Source organism: Ambystoma mexicanum, chromosome 10, assembly GCF_040938575.1.
Source record: "Ambystoma mexicanum isolate Mex_15411 chromosome 10, UKY_AmexF1_1, whole genome shotgun sequence".
NCBI lineage: Eukaryota > Metazoa > Chordata > Amphibia > Caudata > Ambystomatidae > Ambystoma > Ambystoma mexicanum.
The window spans coordinates 1,383,998,424-1,384,019,402 of NC_090932.1; the positions used below are offsets into that span (position 1 = coordinate 1,383,998,424).

Consider the following 20,979-nt stretch of genomic DNA (forward strand, 5'->3'; position numbering starts at 1 on the left):
TGTAATTTTGTTCTTTGCTTGCCATGGCTTCTCCTGGGCCAATGACTCTTGGCCACTGCTGCCACTTTAGATAGTGAACCACCATAACATGGACTTGTATCATCCGATTCAGTTCAATTTCCTGTTTGCATCAATCTTTTCTCTTGTTTGCAATTTAATTGTTAGCGTATGTTCCCCCCCCTTTTCATTTTGCTATGGAGTCCTTAGTTGTAAGGCTAAACGTGTTCCTCTCTGTATCTACCAGATTTCCTACATTCTGTTTCCTGGTCCCTAGAAATCTCAACTTCGGCCCCTCCAGAGTGCATCACCATATCCTTCAGGATTGAAAGAAAATGTGATCTCAATATGGAAGATTTTTTTAATCAATCCGCTATCCAAAAGACCAAAAGGATTTCTCAGGATTTTTGATATTCCAATGTTCTGGAACTCTGGTCAAAATAGAAGTATTCCTTTAAAGCCCTGGGGAAAGAAAAATAACCTTCAACAGAACACGAGCTGCTCAAACATAAAATGAAAAGCTTTTGGTTATATTGGTGTGATCTAAACAAAGAGATGCAGATTTACTATTGCATAGAATTCTTTTGTGGCTAGCTAAAAAAACAGCTATATTTTTGGAATGTACGCTTAAGCCTTTACAAGATGAGGCAGTGCTGAAACCATTGCTTTTCTGGTAAGCATTTGGCCTGGGAATGGCAATTCCAAATATAGATCAGCCCTAGATATTTTATCATATGCAAATATTTCGATTATTCCATGGTTCAAACATATCAAAGATCTTTTAAGCTTACTAAACTTGGAACACCATTGGGCAAATCCAGAGGGCATCTCTAAAGACACTATGCAGGAAGTGTTAGATGCCCACTGAGATTACACCATAAAACAGCTGATTAATAGGTGCGTGTGCTTGTCGACTGGATATGCATATCGGTCATCTAAGAGAGGGTTTATTATAGAAGAGTATATCTTCGCCTTATTGTAATCCCTACCCAGAGAGCTCTATAACGTTTTGTTTAGGTATTTTTCCAACTGCTTCAGTTAAGGCCCAGTGGGACTGTGCCCTGTCTGATTGCTGCCCCTTTTGTTACCGGATAGCCAAAACGCTGCAGCAGTTTATCTTCCAGTGCCCCAAATATGCCGAAATATTTAAAACCCTGCATTGCAAACAAAGTTATAAGATCGCAGTTGGTAGCCGAGGAATTATGTAAATTGGTGAGTAGCAATGATCTCATATTGTTTTGAGCTATCTTGACAAAGATTGGTGGAAAAGAGAAAACCTCTAAGAATGTTAATGAAATATTTAGTATGCCTTTTTGTTTTTAGGTTTGTATTTTGTTTTATTATATTAACAGCACCTTATTTTTGTTTACCCAGTTGGAATTGATATTGGCATCAGTAGGATATTTATATTTTGTTTTGCTGGGGTGGTATGCAACGGTCCCAATGAGAGAGAGGAGTTAACATTGCACATGCCATGTTTGTGACTAGGGGAGCAGTGAAGTTGGCGCAAGGTTGCAATTTTATATGTATCTAGCATAGTTAATGAGAATGTGATATGTGCCTTTAAGTGTTACTTTGTGTTTTAAGGTGGTACATGTAGATTTACATGTGCGCAGCAAGATACAATGTCAAAATCATCAATTAAATATAAATGCAACCTGGGTATGGTGTTCTACGAAGCGCCTGTGAACTGGGCAACGTGGAGTTTCACAATGCGCATGCGAGAAAGATTTGTTGTGAAGAAACCACTGTAAAAGAGGACACCAAAGTTTTAAACATGCAGGCATACGGATATACTTACATGGGAAATTAACAAATCTATATGCGGTGTGCTCTTTTCATAAATTGGTTAAACTCTGCAGTCAGGGTTTGAAAGTGAATTCTGAGTGACTGTGGAAAAACTGGTTTTGCAGGCCGAAGGAAAGGTAATGATTAGCGGTGACATTAAGTAGATGATCAGCCAATAGGCCGGGCCGTTTTTTTTTTTTTTTTTTGGGGCTAGGCCGTATCTTGGGAGGAAGATGCAATCTTTTGTGCATGGGAGCTTGTTATTTATTGTTCAAGGGAAACTTTCTGCTTTCTGATCGGCAATAAACCTGGGGGGAAAGGACGCCCGAGGCCAGAGAGCATCGATACTTCATGGGTTTCGATTGTTTTCTCAGAATGTGACCAGAGGCCATGCCTGTTGAATTGGTAGTTTAGAGTGGTTGGGTGAGATGGTTATCGCCAGTTCTAAGCGAACCTTTTTATTCTGCCCCTCCTAATATTGTTGAAGTACTCTTGAAAACCATGTGCAATTATGTCTGGGTTAGGAGGTCTTGGCCAGCTGGCACCTGTAATGAATTATGTTTGTTTGTGAATGTGTGATGTCTTGATCTACCAAGGACAAATCCTAAAGGGGATGTATTGTACATACAAGCTGAAGATGGTACTTAGGATAATTGTGACCAATGAGAGCTGGGGATTTGGAGAAAGATGCGATTTCCTTTGTAGAGGTTTTGACCAATCATGTGCGGGGAGTGGTTTGTAATAAATTAGATGGGAGTGCTTTAACTGTTGCAATAATGTATATAATGTGTCAACGTGTGTGGTTCGGAGAGACTCTCGTTAGTTTGACTCTACAGCGTCATCTAGCTCCTCCTGGCCAATTGTACAAAAAACTTTCTTTATGTACAAACGTGCACCCGGGGGGGCCTGTTTTGGGTTAAGGTGATTAGAGGCCTATTCGCACATTACTTTTATGGTTCTTTTACTGAAATAAAGTTGGAATTGATTGATATCACAAATGTGTTTTATGCAACTCTAGGAGTTCAAATATTGCCACACTGATCATGCAAGTGAATAGCAAGTAAAAGGTTTACTACACACAGAGTCTGACAAATTGACTTTTGATTCAGGGAAGCACCTGTCGTTTGAACTTATACTAAGTTGAGAGAAATGCAGTAAAAAGAAATAAGCAAAATGTATCTCAAACTTAAATGTTCCCAGTTTCCCTAGAATTACTTTTGTCTCCTTGGATGTTGGGGGCACCAATGGTAATACACCTATTAACGAACACAGTTGTCTTCTCCCTTAATTTTGTCTAACGCAAAACATGTAGATTTACTTAAGCATGGTGTCTAGTGTTGCCCTTAAACAATGTCGCTTGTGTGTGGGAGTCATGCTGACTATTGTTTAGAATCCTTGTACTCATTATTTTGATTTAATTGTAATAATTGTTTCTGTTTGTATAACTTTTGCAGATTGCCTGGGACCAGCAATATTTTCACCCATTAAAGCAGATATCACTGGAAATATTACGGTAAGATGCAACGCTTCTGTTATGCACTGGTGTATTTAACTGCTTCAAAAGAATTTCTGTTGGGTATTGCAAAATAATGACTTTCAAACACATTTTTGATGCATAGTGGTTCTGGTTTTAAGAGCTGTTCCAAAAAGATACATTTTGGAACCTGGAAAATGACATATAGAACTCTACAATGTTTTTCTTTTAATGAGACAGCCACCTATCTCCTCCCTTCTCTGCATCCTGTCTCCCTACCCCAAATGTCTTCAATGCCATACCTGCCTTACACCTTCTTAAAGGACAGCAAGTGGTGTGGTATTCAAATGATCACAGAAATGGTTTAACGAAGTAAAACAGTCTAAAGAGAACATGGGCACAGAACCAAAGTGTTAAATACCCTAACTACCCAGGCTGCCCGATCTGATAGAATGAACCTTGGGGGTGGAGGAAGTGTGCATGTTGTTGCACAGGAACGTGGAAACTCCAGAACTGAAGGACCCTACTTGGATGTGCCCATTAGGTTCCGCATTCTGGTGTTTGGAATGATTTGCCTCACTTGATGCAACAAGAATGGGAATTGAGTTGGTACACAAGCACAAAAATGTAGAAAACATGACAAAACCTTGCATGCACAACCTCATTGATGACATTGAAAGCGGGTTTGCACCCTAGTTATTAGAGTTGGAGCTGATGTTTTTAATAGTATATAGAAGAACTTGGAACAGCATGTAGATGAGGTCCACTTTTCGGAAGTGATATTGAGAAGTGGTTGACTTGTGGAAGCTGGAAGGTGCCTCTTTGTGAGGGAAAGAACCCGGTTTTCAGCATAGCAATGTCCGGCATTTAATTTTCTCATGAACTGCCTGCTTTGCAGATGCAGGCCCAAGCCCCCTTAGCAGTGAGCAAAATGCATCAAGAACATCGAACGTGGTGGTGCAGGTACTGCATACACAAGGAGTTCATGAGCATTTTACCTGCAATGTCTGCCTCATTGTCATGACCCGGTTGGGGTATGAGAAGTCGTTGCAACAGAACTGATTTGACTTGTCAATGAGGGCTGGCCCCAGACACGTAGATGCCCTGTAAGGCCTGCCAAGAATGTGGTTAGACAGAGGTGGATAATAGACTGCAGAGGTACGGGAAGGAGTATGTTGCTTACTTGTCATTCCTGTTCTCTGGCATTGGTATCTTGCATAGATTCACATGCTGTGAATATTCCCTGGCGTCAGGCTGAGAATCCTTAGTTACCTTCTTTTTTTCCCTTGCTTAAAGCAAAGAGACCTTTCCATTTTGTAGACTGTCACCCACTTTATGAGTGCTTTTGGTCCCAACTATCGAGTACAGACCCTTGGACCCTCACCCACTTCCTCTCCTCAGATACTGACCTGTCATGCTGGCCAGATCAGTAAGGTTTTTACCTTGTAAAGGCGCAAGTAGGGCGCATGTGAATCTATGAAAGATACCAATGCTGGAGAACAGGAGTTACGGGTAAGCAACGTACTCCTCCAGCATTGGATCTTTCATAGATCCACATGCTGTTAATAGACTTAGCAGTATGTTTTAATTGGAGTCTGTAAAAGGTAAAAAGTGTATCTTATTGAAAAAGTCACTGCAGGACTGCTCTTATTTGAATGTCCACTGCGTGCTGCCTCTCTAAGCAGTAGTGCCTCGTAAAAGTAAGTGACACCAACCATGTAGCTAGCTGCCTGGCAAATGTCTGCAATGAAGATGCCCGCCCACAAAGCCGCTGAGTTTGCCATGGCCCAGGTGGAGTGAGCATGGGGCAGAGCAGTTAATGGTTTCCCTGCTGACACATGGCAGAAGGAAATGACCAATTAAATCCACCTAGAAATGGCCTTTTTGGACAGAGCTTTTCCTTTGTTCATTGGTCCATAAGTTAGGAACAGTTGTTGAATTTCTAAAGTACTTGGTTCTGTCGAAGTAGTATTTGATGGTCCTTTTTACATCCAAAGACTGCAGAGCTACCTCTACTGGAGATGTAACCTTTTGAAAGAAGACCGGCAAAGCAATGGTTGTGTTTTGATGGAAGTCTGTTGGTACTTTTGGAAATCCTGAACCAGAAGTATAGCTTGTTTACTGCCAGAACCTGTAGCTGACACTCTTCTAGCTGTAGCTGATGTGATGGCCACCAAGAGCGCCACCATCCACGAGAGGTGGTAGAGTTGGGTTGTGGCCATCGGCTCGAATGGCTTCTTCATGCAACCCGCCAAGATCGCTTTGATGCTCCAGTCTGGTGGAGTTCTTTTTGTTGTTGGAAACGTCCAGAACAGGGCTTTGAGAAAATGTTTTACCACTCTTTCTATACAGAGTCTTGCCTTTACTCTGTTTGGTGTTTCTGAAGATAGCCGCCAGGTGGGCTCTTACAGATGTATGTGCTAGGCCTTGCTTGGCTAAGTAGAGAAGGTATTGCAACAGCTGCTCTGGTTGTAGCTGGAGTTGCTGGACACCCTGTTTTACAGCAAGCACAAACATTTCCACTTGAGGTTATACAACTTATTGGTGGCAGGGGCCCTGCCTGCTGACAAAATATCCTTGTAGTCCTGAGGGATTGCTAGACTTCCAAATTCTGCAATACCAGGAGCCATGATGACAATTTTAGGGACTGCAGATCGTGATGCTAAATTATCCATGGTCTTGCAAAATTAGGTCTGGGTGATGGTGCAGCTGTATTGGCTGATCCGCTGAGAGTTGAAGCAGGTCAGAGTACCACATTTGGCATGGCCACTTTGGAGTAATGATTACTCGGCATGGATGAGGTCTGATCATTTGTACTACCCAGCGTTTAACCGGGAATGGAAGGAACGCGTAGGCAAATAGATAGTTGCATGGAAAGGAGAATGCGTCTTACATAGATTACTATTGCGGGATCGTGCTGGCAAATTGTGTGCACTTTGTTGCGAATGGTGGCAAATAGGTCCATGGAAGGGTGACCCCATGTGTGAAATATCAGGTGGCTGTTGTTGAGTTCCCACTGGTGAGTCTGAGTTGCTTGCCTGATTAGGCTGTGTGCCACCTGGTTCTGGAACCTGGGAGGTGGAATGCCTGCAGAGAGATGCTGTAGGGAATTGGCCAGTGACACCCCTGTTGTGCCCCCAATGTTCCCTGAGATAATAACATTGTTGTAGTAGTTCCCAGGAGCAGCATGCAGTGGCACACAGCCATCTTCCTGGTCTGCCGGTTAGGATCAGAGAGATTAGTGTGTCCACTCAATGACGGCCGTACCTTTGGCTCCTCCATGGAGAATTCTGCACCAAGAAAAAAAAAACAATATCTTGGATGGCAGAAACAAGGACTTGTAATTTATGGAAAATCCCAGGCCTTGGAGATTCTGCACTGTTCACCACATGGAGCGATATGCCCCGGCCACTGTGCGTGCTCGCCCCAACTTGTTGTCCAAATAAGGATAGACGTGGTGGCCTTCCCTGTGCAGGCTGGCGGCTATCGGAGCGAGACACTGGGCTGACTTTAGGCCGAATGGTATGTGGAATTATGTCATGGAGCTCCCCTGTATTTGTGACCTACTGCCGTGTTACCATGGTGAAAATGTGTTGCTTTATGTACTTGTTCAGGTTGCATAGATCTAAAATGGGTTGCCATTTACCCTTTGGTTTCCGAGCAACAAAATATCGGGAGTAAACTCCTCTCCATCTAACGCCTTGGAACTTTTTTTTATGGCCCTTTTTGACATGTGTTGCACCTCCTGTAATAACGCGTTTATGTGTACCGGTGTGATTTGGAGGGATTTTGGGTGCAAGCCTTGTATATTCCATTAGATGTCTGTGGGTTACTGCCCCAGCACTCACCTGTCCGATGTTGCATGTTTCCAGTTTAAAAAAAAAATGGAGTGACTTTTAAACATAACATATTCACCATTGTACTGTTACTTTTCACTGCATTGCTATCGGACCGAGAAAGGATAATCAACTTGCCCCTCCTCCCACTAACGTTCAAACTTTAAGTCACACACAAAAAAAGTCACCCCCTCCCATCTCCATCCTAGGAACAGTGCTACCTTCATGATGAGTCCAAGAGTAGGTCTTTAACCTTAAAGTAACTTGTGAACTGAAGAGAAGAGTCTCTTACATGGTACATGGTGAATAAGCGACAGGCAAACATAGGTGCTCTCCAGAGCATTGTCACACATGTGCTGGGTATAACCCAGCTTTCGTACCCCTTCTCCATACACCCTCCACCCCCCCCCGTTCACTAATAACATACCGCCTCAAGTCCGGCTTCTAACATCTATATTGGACTGGGAAAAATAAATATATTTATCAACATAATCTTGCCACAGTCTCCTATTGCACGGATCGCCCATGTAGAGCCGCTGTAATCCTTTCCATCAAACATATGCCAGTAGCGACCTTTTCCCATTCTCTTGTTTGGAGCTGCAACTGCTTTCCATTTAATCACTACACATGCTTGTGCCGCTAACAATAGAGGGGCGATGAGCCCTTTCACCCTCTTAAATTCTTCCCCATCTTTCTCCAGCCCAAACAAAACAAGAAGGGATGCGCACTCCCGTTGAATTCCCTCTAAAGTCTTGATCCAGCCGAGGACCTTGTCCCAATACTCTTATTCTGAGGCACCCCAACCAGATGTGCCACTAATCTGCTCTTTGGCCACATTGTCTCCAGCTTTGGGGACTTGCTGTTTGGAACATTTTGGACTTTCTTTGGGGAGTCATATTGCCACCTATGGAGAAGTTTAGTTGCATGCAATTTGTACTGGCAGGCAATCGACACCGGGGATGCTCCCTTACACATTGTAGACCATAATTGCTCATCAATCTCTATTCATTTCTGTCTCCCATCTATTCTTGAGTTTGACCATGGACCCCTTCCCGGCATCTATCAGAGTTTTGTACATAATCGAGATCAGCCCTTTAGTTCCATTGAGGGTATCTAGAAGTGATTAGATGCTCTTTGTATTTTCTTTCCATGGCCCTCTCATTAGTATACCTTTTTTAAGTTGAAGGAAGTGGAAAACAATGTTCCTATGTCTAGGGCGTCCTCAAGTTCAGTAATTGTGACAAATTCACCTCTGTTGATCGATTTGGGCACCTTCTTGGGTCATTTTGGATTCATATAGATGTTCATAGAATCTCGCAAATACCTCCAGGATGTTCCCTCCCTGTGATCCCCGAGTGTCCCCTTCTCCTATGGCTGCCACCCATCTATCTGCTCTTTGTCCCCTTAGTCTAGCTGCCAATAAAGCATCTGCCTTGTCTCCTTTCTCATCGTGTTTCTTCTTGAGGACTTTGAGTTTTCGGACAATCCGAGCCTCCTCTATTAGGGGGAGTTCGTCCCGCATCTGCCTGGCTAGAGCAATCTTCTCTGCCCTGTCCCCTGTGGCAGTGCGTGCCTCCCAATCCAGCTGTGTTCTCTTTCCTTAACTTGTTTTCTATCAAGGTCCTTTCTCTTTTTTTTTATTGGCGCTTTCTCTAATCAGTATCCCCCACCACTTCGCTTTCCCTGCATCCCACACCACTTTTTTGGACACCTCACCTGTGTTATTGACTTTGAGGTATTCTTCTATCTCGGTTACCATTTCAGCCCGAAAGACTGGGTCCTTCCAGATAGTCTCATTGCACCGCCACTTATTTCCCCTGCGCGGCAAAGCTCCTAGGTCTACTTTCACAGAGACCATATCATGGCCCGACCAGGCGACAGGCTCGATCCCCGAATGGACCGTAACCTCAGCCAGTCCCTCCGAGATAGACGTGGTGTTTGGGTGTAACTCCCTCCATATATCTGATAATCCGTATGTTTGCATCATCTCTACTACTGCCGTTCGGCCTGCGTCAGCCGCTTCAGTTATATCTAGAGTAGATGCCTGTCTGTCCCTTTTTAGTATCTGCCCATAGGTTGAAATCCCTTGCCACTATCACATGGCTTGCGGCCTCCATCATCTTGGATATCGTGCGCTGTAGGAACCCTGCTTGACTCGTGTTGGGGGCGTATAGAGTCACTAACGTGATCGTTAGACCTCTCACACTACCTACTACCATCGGGGCCCTGCCTTCAACATCCATTCATATTTTGGAGACCTCTAGATTCAGGTCCTTCCTAACCAGTATCCCCACCCCTTCTCTTTTGATAGGATCAGATCCCCAGTACTCCTTCCCCAGTTTAGGCTGTATTATCCTGCGTTCCTTCACCCCTTGTATACTTGGTCTCCTGTAGAAATAGCACATCTATTTTAGACCTCTGAAATCCCCTGCACACCAGAGATCTCCTCATGGGGGAATTAAGCCCCTTTACATTAAGTGTGCATATTCTGGAGAGCGTATCCTGCGCTGTATTGAGTGCTGTTGCCATTACCTAGTTGAGGTTCTAAGCATATTCGACATAGACCGCAACAAATCTTTCTTAGTGTAACACAATAGACCACACAACAGCATGTCTATCAAGCACTTTGTACCTGCCCTTCGCCCCCTTCCCCTCCTCTCCCCAAGGTTATTAAACGTGTCCGACCCAGTCTGGTCTGCTGCTCCCAGCCGGAATCGGACCATCAGTGAGCGCCGGACATGCCCCGGTCCCATCAAGAAACATTAAAATAACTCCTGAGCCCCCACAAATTGCCCCCCTTCCCCCATGGTCTCATGAATCGCTGTGTATCCACAACGGGCGAACGTTGCCCAAGTCCTGATGCCAATACCTCTTGGCATCCCTCTGTTCCCTTGCCTTAGGCCTTAAGCCTCCACTGTAGTATAAAACCACCAACATGCAATCACATAGATCATTGTCCGATACCTCAAGGTGCTCTGTGGGTTGTGTGATCAGCCAAGGAGGTTTTCTGTCGCCCTATCAGTGTCTTCAAAGGTCTGCTCGAGGGGAGTCATTCATTCCCTTAATGTTTCTGGATCTGCGTACCTGACCCCGCCTTGGGCCCTGGATACGCTGCTGCCTGTCCTCGTTCTGTCTCTCACCCTCGATTGCCTCACCTTCTTGGCTTCCCAGTAGGTTCGCTATGCACGTCTGGATCTCCTTCTTCGTCAACAATCTCATTGTTCCTCCCACTCCAACGTGAGCGAGAATGGGTAGCCCCATCGGTACCTTTCTCTTTGAGCCATTTGGTAAGCGGCATACACATTCTTATGGCGAGAGTCAAGGATGATAAATCTTGAAAAATTGCTACCCTCGTTGTGTCAAGAAGGATATGTGAGGGGGGGGCGTGGCTAGCGCGCGAGCGATGCGGACGTGAGCCGAGTGAGCTCCCGTAAGCGCCGACACAATCCTGTACTTTTATCCTGATTCCTGGGGACATCGAGCGACATCAACGCCACGATTGTGCCCGTGAAGCTGTGGGCTACGACCGGCGGAAATCCGGGCTATCGTCTGCCCGTTTGGAGGGCCACAATCTGCAATTTACTGAAGGCCGGGGGCCCCGAACTGCGAAACCAAGATGGCCGCCGGAGCTTGAGGGCAGACCACCTCCTGTCTGATTGGGGGTTGAAGTGGCCTGGTGGGGTGCGGCACACGCAGTGGACACTGACTTTTCTTACAACCGGAGGTCGCCCGGACAAACGGCTCCTGCTCTTGGGCTGTCTCGACCCAGCCCCGAGTGGTGGAAGACGGCAGCAGCCTGGCCCGACAGTGCTAGAGGTAGGTGGGATTAACTCTCCCTCCCCCCCCCTGCTCCATACAGACGGTGGATTCGTGGAACCTGCGTGTTGGAGGGTGCTTGGAGGACCCCGAGGCCTTCCACCTGGCCTGTTGCGGGGCTGCGACACGGTACACCGGAGTAGATCCGGAAGGGCGTAATTAGCACTGTTCGACCTACCGTGCCGGACGCCCCACGCCTCCCCGGAACTATGGGGAAAGAAAGGCAGAAGAAACCCTCCACACAAAGCAGCATGGACCAATTTGCCGTCGCCACCACCCCGGCCCCGGCGGCCCCAGCAACGCGACCGAACTCCCCCAATGGGGAGGGCCCTCTTTCTCTCCATGATGTAATGGCGGCCATTGCTAATTCCTGATCCTCCATGGAGACCAAAATAGATAGCATGGCGGCAGACGTCTCCTTCCTACGCCACGATCTACAGAAGCTAACCTCCAGAACGGGAGAGGCGGAACACCGTATTTCTGAAGTGGAAGACAATATAGGCGGGATTAACCGCCAACTGTCCCAGGCCTTAAACCGCCTTAAGACCCTTGAATCAAGAGTGGAGGATGGAGAGGGGCGATCCCGTCGCAATAATGTCCGTATCCTGGGTCTGCCAGAAGGGGAGGAGGGACAGTGTATGGAGCTGTTCTTGGAGCAGTGGCTTGTAGACATCTTCGAGGCCACATCCTTTTCAAAGTTCTTCTCAGTGGAGAGGGCTCACAGAATGCCGGCGGGTAGACCACCCCCGGGTGCCCCGCCACGTACTATCATCGCCCGCTTACTCAACTACCGAGATAGGGATGCCCTCCTGCAACTGTCGCGGGCACAAGGCTCGATTACCCATAACGGCTCCCGAATCGCCTTTTTCCCGGACTACACCCGAGAAGTGCAGCGGGCACGACAATCTTTTGAGCCACTCAAGAGACAGCTGGCCCAACTAAAGGTGAAATATGGCCTGCTCTTCCCGGCCCAACTGAAGATATATCATGGTGGAACCACGGTTCATTTCAGCGACCCGCAAGAGGCATGGAAATGGGCGGAGGCCCATATAGAAGGTGATTGGACTGCGAGACCGAGGAGACCGAGAGGAAGACCGAGGCCCAGGCACGCCTCCCCGAGAGGAAACCCGGAGAGGAATGAACAGGGGGTCCTGGACCCCGATGCAGATCGGCGAGAACATTGACCGGACTGTCGCCCCCCTAGTAATAGCGCTCTGAAGTATTCTTTCTTTGTACTCTTAAGCCGGACGCATGAGTAGTCCACCATGGAAGATGTTGACACTGGCGCATGGGAGGGGACTCTGGAGGACCCTCTGAAACCCCCCCCCCCCAGCCGAACTTTCTCCTTTCCTTCTCCTCCCTTTCCCCCCCCCCCCCCCCCCCTCTTTCTTGTTTATCTAGACCCGGCTCTAGGGTCTGGGTTTTTGAGCTGCTACCTTAAGTTGAAGGTCCAGCTATGTTTGGGCGACAGGTACTTCGTGTTGGGGTGGAGTATAGGGTGGGGGTAAGTTGGGAATGTTTGAAAGTTTGTTTGTTACTTCAAGACTGTCATATGTTTATAACGGACACGAACCACTGTCTTTGGTCGAAGTTACCACTCCACCATCTCTCACTGATTGCTACAATCGTACAGACCCCCATCATGTGTGATAGATATCCTGTGCACAGACTCACGAGACACCCATGCGACACACCAAATCCCTGAAGTTCCTCACTTGGAACGTGAATGGGATGGGGTCCGGGATTAAACGGCGCCTGCTTAGGCAATTTTTAAATAGACACTCCCCTGATGTGGCCCTTTTGACAGAAACCCACCTGGCCGGATCACACTGTGCCTTTTTTCAGAGGACTAATTACCACCTTGCCCTTCAGGCGGGGTACACAATGGGCTCCAGGGACACCCCCATCCTGATACACAAGCGCATTCCATTTACTCAGCAATTGGTTAAGCGTGACCCAAGGGGTCGATACGTGTTCGTCATGGGGACCATCTGGGGTCAGACGATGGCCATTGCCGCAATTTATTCCCCACCCGGGTTAGGACAGGAATTACTGGACGATCTTACTACCCTTATAGGGAAACACCATCCTAATACGTTCATTCTGAGGGGTGATTTTAATGATACCATGAATGATAACTTTGACCGTTCCCATCTCCGAAATCGCAACCCTGACACCTCGACTAGATTGGCCAATTTTGCATCGGCCCTTGGGCTCCGAGATGTATGGAGAGAGTTACACCCGACTGATAGGGAGTACTCCTTCCATTCCGGCGCTCACGGCTCCATGTCCAGACTGGACTACTTCTTCTTGCCACATACCGACCTCCATAGGGCAATGTCCGCAGATTTACTCCCCCGGGGCATTTCGGACCACTGCCCCCTCTTAGTTGAATTGCGTATGCAGGGTCCCCTTCCCCCTAGAACGTGGAGACTTAACAATTATTATCTGGGGTCCCCGGAACTGATAGATCGCCTGGAGGAAGTTTCTGGTGAATATTTCGAAATTAACGAGAAGTCGGTGGACAGCCCCGTGATATTATGGGAGGCCTATAAAACAGTGCTAAGGGGTGAAATCCTTTCTTGGACGACACATAAAAGAAATACCCGGTTCCGGGAAATATTAAAGGCCGAAGAGGAAGTGAGAAACAGGGAGATTGAGCATATATCCGATCCTACGCCCGAGACCCACCGATCCCTCCAGCGCGCCCAGGAGTGCCTCCGTAACAGAACGATGGATGACGCCAAGCAGGCCCATTGGCAGGCTAGGGCGAGGGTGTATGAACTTGGGGATAAGTCGGGTAAACTGCTCGCTTGGTTGCAGAGGAGAGACGAGGGGCAGCGCCATGTCCGGGAAATTGTCACGGCACAGGGCGACACCCAACATTCGGACTCTGGGATTGCCGAGGCCTTCACAGAGTTTTACGCAGATTTGTATCGGGCTCCGACCTCACCGCTAAACCCCTGCCTCCTAGATGAGGTGACGCTGCCGATCCTTTCGGGGCAACAGAGGGACCAGCTGGACTCTGCTTTATCAGAGGCTGAGATTGCAGAGGCACTGTCTCAGCTCCAGTCGGGAAAGGCACCGGGCCCGAACGGATTCCCAGTTGAAACTTGGCAGAAGCTAGGAGTAGACAAAATGGCCGCTCCTCTACACAGGATGTTTCTTGCTGCCCGGGAACAGGGTACCCTCCCACCAGATCTTTGCAAGGCCACTATTGTGGTCATTCCCAAGCCTGGCAAACCTCCACATGATTGTGCTTCTTATAGACCTATATCGCTGATTAACGGGGAAGCTAAGGTCCTTGCTAAGCTATTAGCGAATCGGTTGCAGTTAGTCACATCCTCCTTGATCCATCCGGATCAATGTGGTTTTATGCCTGGCAAATGGACTCGGATGAATCTGCGCCGCCTCCATTTAGCATTAGAGAGATCCCAGATTATAAACGAACCCTTGGCCTTGTTGGCAATCGATTTTGAAAAGGCGTTCGACTCCATTCGATGGGACTACCTTTGGGAAATAATGCGCCGCATGGGGTTCGGAGAGGCCTATTTAGGCTGGGTGCAGCTACTTTATGCTAACATCAAGGCGGAAGTGAGAGTGAATAGCTGGTCCTCTGGGTCCTTCCCCCTGGGCCGTGGTACGCGACAGGGATGCCCATTGTCCTCTCTTTTGTTCGCCCTTGCTATCGAGCCATTAGCTCTTTGGCTTCGCCAAAACACCGCCTGGAGAGGATTCAGATGGCCGGAGGGACACGAGGATCGTACATCCCTGTATGCGGACGACCTCCTTGTGTACCTGGGTGACCCACTAACATCCTCTGCCATTGTAACGCAAATGTTAGTCCGCTTTGGGGAACTCAGCGGACTCAGAATCAACTGGGGGAAATCAGCCCTCTTCCCGGTGAAGGGTGGGGAACAGGCAATCCCCCAGGAATGCCCGTACCGGGTGGAAAGACAGGGGTTTCGTTACCTGGGAATATGGATATCCGGGGATTTAACAAGCTATATAAGGAACAATCTCCGACCAATCACAGACCGCTTTATTATTGATGTCCGGCACTGGAAACTCCTCCCCCTGACACTTATGGGAAGAGCGGCACTTTTTAAAATGATGACCCTTCCTAGATTCCTCTGTCCTTCAAAATGCCCCACTTAAAGTCCCCGACTCGGAGTTCCACCAGGTGGAGACACTTCTCAGAGACCTCATATGGGGGGGAGGCCAGTCACGAATTGCGTTAACTACACTCCAAAGATCTATTTGGGAGGGAGGAATAGGAGTTCCCCGCCTTCAAACGTATTACTGGGCATCACAACTGGTGGTGGTCAATGACCTTCTCCACGGGGACCGAGACCTGCCCCATATACGGGCTGAGATAGCCACTATGCGCAACACTGACCCGCTGCTTCTCCTCTATCAGCCCCTTTCGAGAACCTCTCCGCCCACAACCACTACGCATATGATCACAGTGTGGAGACAGGCACACCGATTCATTGGGTGGGAAAATAAAGCTACTAGAGCACAACCCCTCTGGCGGAACAACAACCTAGCTGAGACCCAGAAGTTGGAGCCGTGGCCTAGGTGGGTGAACGCGGGGATTGCCAGGATTGGGGATATGCTTACACAGGGGTGTTTGGCCTCATTTGATGACCTACAATTGCGATTCCAGATTCCGAATACGGAACATTACCATTACATTCGCCTCGCCCATGCTTTGAGACCCTACCTGACAGCAGATACACAGTTACCGGACTATACCCCCATAGAGCGTAACATCCTTCCGGCGCATATCCCTACCAAATGCACTTCCATCCTTTACAATGCTATATCCTCCTTTGCTACCCCCGAATTGAATGAACTAAAGGCAAAATGGGAAGTAGATGTGGGGGTGATAGATCCTGAGGATTGGATACAAGTCCTTATGCATCCCCGGGAAATCGCCATTTCCTCTAGGCTTCGACTAGTGCAGTTGAAAATACTACACCGGGTTTATTACCCTAGGACACGTCTATATGGCTGGAAACGGGCTTCTAACCCAAACTGTTTGCGGTGTGGGGAGGGGGAGGGGACCTTTATTCACATTTTGTGGCTGTGTCCCCAGATACAAACTTTTTGGAACGCATGCTGTAGGGAACTCTCCCGCGTTCTGACTCGCACCATACCACTGGACCCAAGGGCTTTGCTTCTGGGCGTGCCCGATGAGATAGAAGCTAATAAGTGGGAAAGATTGCTCCTACACACGGCGATGGGGCTGATTAAGCGCAATATAGCGCAGAAATGGGGTGCCTCTGACTCCCCAACGCTGGAACAATGGAAATTGGATATGGACATATGCGCTATGATGGAGCGTAGGATTTACTCGGCGCGAGGCTGTCCCAACAAAGCGTCGAAAATATGGGACAGGTGGGAGGAAGGTGTGGCCTGAGTGTCCCATGTACAGGCGAGGGAATGTGCACTGGGGGTTTTGTTTTGTGCTTGTACCATACTATACATTATTGCATGTGATGAGATGATCGCTCAACTGTTGATGTTCTGGGTACCTTTTCTGATTGTGAACGACTATGACAGTCTGAAGTTTTTGTTTGCTTGTTGCTTTGTTATTATGACCACTGTATTATGTTAATAACAATAAAATACTTTATAAAAAAAAAAGAAGGATCTGTGGTGTGCGTATGGCCCTCAAGGACCCTCGCCTTGTCAGCATAGTTGTGAAATCGTGCCAATACAGTCTTTGGGCTGCCTACCGCTCCTCCGGCTCTATGTATGCGGTCGATTTTTTTTTTAGGTTTGTCAATGGACTCATCCTCAAACAAAGTCTTCATAATCTTGTGCAGGGTCATCTTCAGGTCTCTTTCCGTTTCTCCTTCCCTCTTCGGGATACTGAATATGCGGATGTTGTTCTGCCTCTCTCGATTCTCCAAATCGTCTATCTTCAAGCAAAATTGTTCCTCCCTAGCTTCGATCTCAGAGATCCTTGAATCTATTTGGGATTCCAGCGTTCCCAGTGAGGTTTGGTTGTGTTCAACCTCATTGAGTCTTTCCTCCATCTTGTTGATTCTTTGTTATTTTATCGACTTTCCCACCAATATCCGCCCTCAGCTCTTGAGTTCACTCAACAAGGCTGCCATATCGCCTTTAGTTGTGGCCGCCACCGTCTCTAGCGTCGCCATTTTGGCTGGCTTCAGTGCGGTGTGGGAGGAAGCGGTATGTTGCGATCTTCTGTTTTATGTCCATAGATCTTTTGATCAATGCCACATGTACAGGGTAAGGTGCGTTATGTACTGCCGGCTACCGCTTGCTTTCCCCCCAACTTGTGCTTCCCCGTCCTGGAGCAGAGTTTTCTCCAGACCGGTTCTCCCTCTCTCTTTCCTTATGCGCCGTGAGGGAGCGCTGACTCTGATGTGTGCTATGTACGGAGGAGGACATGCCCCTGAGAAGGGGGCCCCAACCCTCTCGGCTATTCATGGGGGGGCCAAAGTCGCCAGGGTTCTATATCCAAGCTTGCGCTGAGTAGGAGAGTGGACGTTCCAGCTACCTTCCCTCGAACTCCCTTACTGATTAATGTGTGGAGTCAACAGGTGTATGTCTTCAGGGTTTTAGTAGGTAAATGACGGCCCAACCTCTTCTGAATGGTACATTGACAGGCGGCAGAGGAGGGCACATGCCCCAGTATTGGGGGCCCAACCCTCAGGATTGGGGGCCCAACCCTCTGAGATCTTGTTTGTGTCTAAATCTGTACCCTAGAGTCTGCTTTTTCACGTATTCCCAGATCTTCACACTTTCGGTCTCTTTATACGAGGGAACGCAGGTTTCACATATACAAGGAGGGTGCAGTTCCTATCAGTTGTGGCCATCTGCTAGTGGCACCACTTTCAAATTATGAGGTGACCTCTGGGGTCTTCAGTAGCGGCTCCTCCGCATTAACAGTGTGTCATGGTAGCTAGTATGGCTGACCTCCAGTATCTCCCACTCTAGATGCCTTCAGAGTGATTCCAGGAAAGAGGCCTCTGTCAATGTATGCTTCTGCGCCAGTTTTTCCCCCCCTCAAATCTGCTTCTCACTGGTTCCCCCTTATCCGTTCCTCTCACCATTACAGGTCTGATTCTTGTATCGCCTGCTTCACTTATTGTGTACCCGAAGCAGTACACAGGGCTATGTGTGGGCCTTTCCCTCAAGGCAGTGCGCTCATCCCCCATTTCCCGCCACCCCCTCCCTGCTGAATCCAGGAATGTGTCGCCAACGCAGGACAACCGGTGTATGGCCCGTATGTTTGGTGGTCTGGCCTTGCCTCCGGCCTAATGATAGCGCTCACTGCGTTTCAAAAGACCGGGAAGTGGGTCAGTGTTGTTCCCCTGCCCAGTACGGGGAGATCCGCCCTTTATAAGCTCCAGGAGGGACCCTCCTCCGTTAGCTCAACTCAGCTGGGGGTTGCAGCTTGTTCTCCACCGGGTCCGACGTGCTCTGGGGTGAAAGTATGTGCAGTTCACTGCTCACCGCGAGGGCTCCTTCTCGCCAGTCACCTGCCGCCACTCCCTGGACGGGCGGTCCCTTAGTGTGCTGAGGTCTCCTTGCTTAAAGGCTCCGTGAGGTAGGACGTCTAGGCCCAAGTCGATGTCTGATTCGTCTGCACGGCCCAGCCTCTGTATCCCGGAAAAGGGCAGGGCACGCTTGGGCACTGGGATGAAAGGGAGTGAGGAATTGCGCAGCTCACTGCTGCTGTCCGTGTGCGACGCTGCTCCTTCCTTCAATTCTTCTCTGCCTGTATTCACAGCGTGCAGCATGCAGGTGGGGGGGTGGCGGTCTTGCGTTCAATAGATTGCAATTGCAAGTCAATCGTCCGCTAGGGGTGTGGGAGGGGGCTCCCACCAGTTCACCACCCTTCCCTCAGTGACACGGACTGCGGGGCTCGCTGGAGGCTTCACATGCGCAATCCTTTTTAAATTTGCTTTCAGTTTGTCACACGGCCCGAGATGGCTCAGGAACTCGCAACGTGACCTTAAACGGGCAATTACTCTGAATTCCACTGCGATTTTCCTCAATTTCATTCCGCTTCAGGAGGGCATATTCATGTTGAAGAATCACAAAAGTATTCCGGGGTGGGGGGGCCATATAGTGGGGGCTCAGACCACTAAATGGACCAGTGGAGTCGGAGCTCACACGGAGGTGCAGCTCATCTGTGCGCCCCCTGGTGGCCAGTGTTTCCAGTTTTTAACATACTTTAACATGCCCCCCCCCACACCTGCTTTTGTCTTGGGTAACAGTCATTGTTGCTGCTTCCCATGCTGACCTCTCTGGGTGCCTTTTTTTAGTTTGCATACGCCTTTGTTTGCCTGAAGTCTTTTGACCTCCAATATCCTTGGTAGTATCTCCTATAACTTTGTGAGTAGTAGGGCGAACCCTTGGTATATGGCCTAGCACCTTTGGTGGAGGTGGAAGATCCTGCTCTTCCTGAGGCTCCCCTGAAGGGCGGAAAAGACCTCCGGTTCTGTAATGACGTGAGGGAGCGCACTGTGTCTGAGTCGGTTTTTATGGTCTTGCGGGCTTCTTCTATATTTGGCCTGAAGAGGTTACCTCCTTCAAACGCCATTTCAAACACCTTGTGATGTAAGTCCTTGCCCCTTAGCCAACCTTGGCGTCTCAATACCTCTCCATTGTCCATTTTGTCTACTGCAATGTTAATACTTTTTTTAAATTTTTTTATTAAAATGAGTTAATTTATTACAAACATTTTCATTTATCGAAATCATCATAAAACACGAAAGAAGGAAATCTACTACATGCAAAGCTGTCAGTCAAAACACACCCACACTGAGTATTGTAGCAACGCTGGTCAATCTCTTAAGATCTTAGATGTCGATATTTCAATCCAGAATTGCAAGATTGCAAAGATCACTGTTTTTTCCTCACCCAGAACCAGAGAGTTCCATCTTTCTTCTGGAGTAAATGTAGATTGGGTAGACACTCAGTATATATTGCATCTTATCTCTGTCAAGGCTTCACATATCACAATGTGATGTAAGGTTCCTACCTGTAACTTATTTTGGCAGAAGCGTCGGGAGTTCGGTAGATCTCCCATTTGGCCCAGAACCTAGTGTGTGGGGAGGAGGTAGAGCCTAAAACGCAGGAAGAGATCACGCAATTTTCGCTACGGGAAAAGCTGGAGATATGGAGGGAGTTGGTTTAACTTTTGCGCTTCAAACGGGCAGTTGATGGACAGGAGATATAGTGATTTCAGGTTCTCAGTCGGTATCCAGTTTTAATTATGTATGTTCTTGATGGCAAGTGGATTAATCTTCAGTGCGTCCATGGAGGCCTCCAATGACTCTATCAATCTATACATGTGGTCTTCCATTTATTCAGCATGACGTTGTTCAAGTGAATGAGTTTGTTCTCAGGTCAATAGCCAGGGCCTGGTCGTCAATTGTTTTATGGTATAGATCCAACAATTTCCATAGGACTTGGGAGTGTATAGATTGTAAGCCCAGTTTGGACCGAATTCTCTGCACTGGAAATGAGCTAGGCAAGGAAAACACTTTCCTCAAACAGAGGCCTTCAAGCTTATCCCAGATATGGTATGATAGATTTACAACCGCTTCAGCTCCATAGCACAAGATGGGGTCCACGCTTTGGCGATAGAAAGTATGTAGAGGACGCATGGAGAATTTAACATTCTTTCTATGTAGTATCAGACCTTGGCGAGCCAAGCATTCTGTTTTTGCTTGCAGGATTTTCTCAGTCTTGTTCACAAATACTCCAGTTGATGCAGATTCCTAAGTATTTGTATAAATATACCTGAGTAAGACGGATCGAATATTGAAAACCATCTTAGTTTAGGACCTTGCATGAATCATCACCTGTGACTTATCTGTATTTATCGTCAGCTTATTTTTTTCTAAATAGGAGACCATTGCGTCCAGCCGTCTTTGCAGGCCGATCTGGGTTTTGTCCAGCAGGACCAAATAGTCTGCATATTGCAGCCATGGTACAGGAGTACCATTCAAGATGGGAGAGGCACAAACTCCTTCTTGTGAGTGCGATATCTGCGATGTAAAGGTTGAATAATGTTGA

At 47.8% G+C, this 20,979-nt stretch overlaps 1 protein-coding gene across 1 annotated transcript in view; it reads left to right on the forward strand.

Annotated features, from left to right (window-relative positions):
• GLTP (glycolipid transfer protein) overlaps positions 1 to 20,979 on the forward strand; it is a 392,229-nt gene that overhangs the window by 183,176 nt on the left and 188,074 nt on the right. The window contains exon 2 of the mRNA XM_069619406.1: positions 3,240 to 3,298. Within this exon, the coding sequence (XP_069475507.1) occupies positions 3,240 to 3,298 (59 nt within the window). The remainder of the gene's footprint in view (positions 1 to 3,239; positions 3,299 to 20,979) is intronic.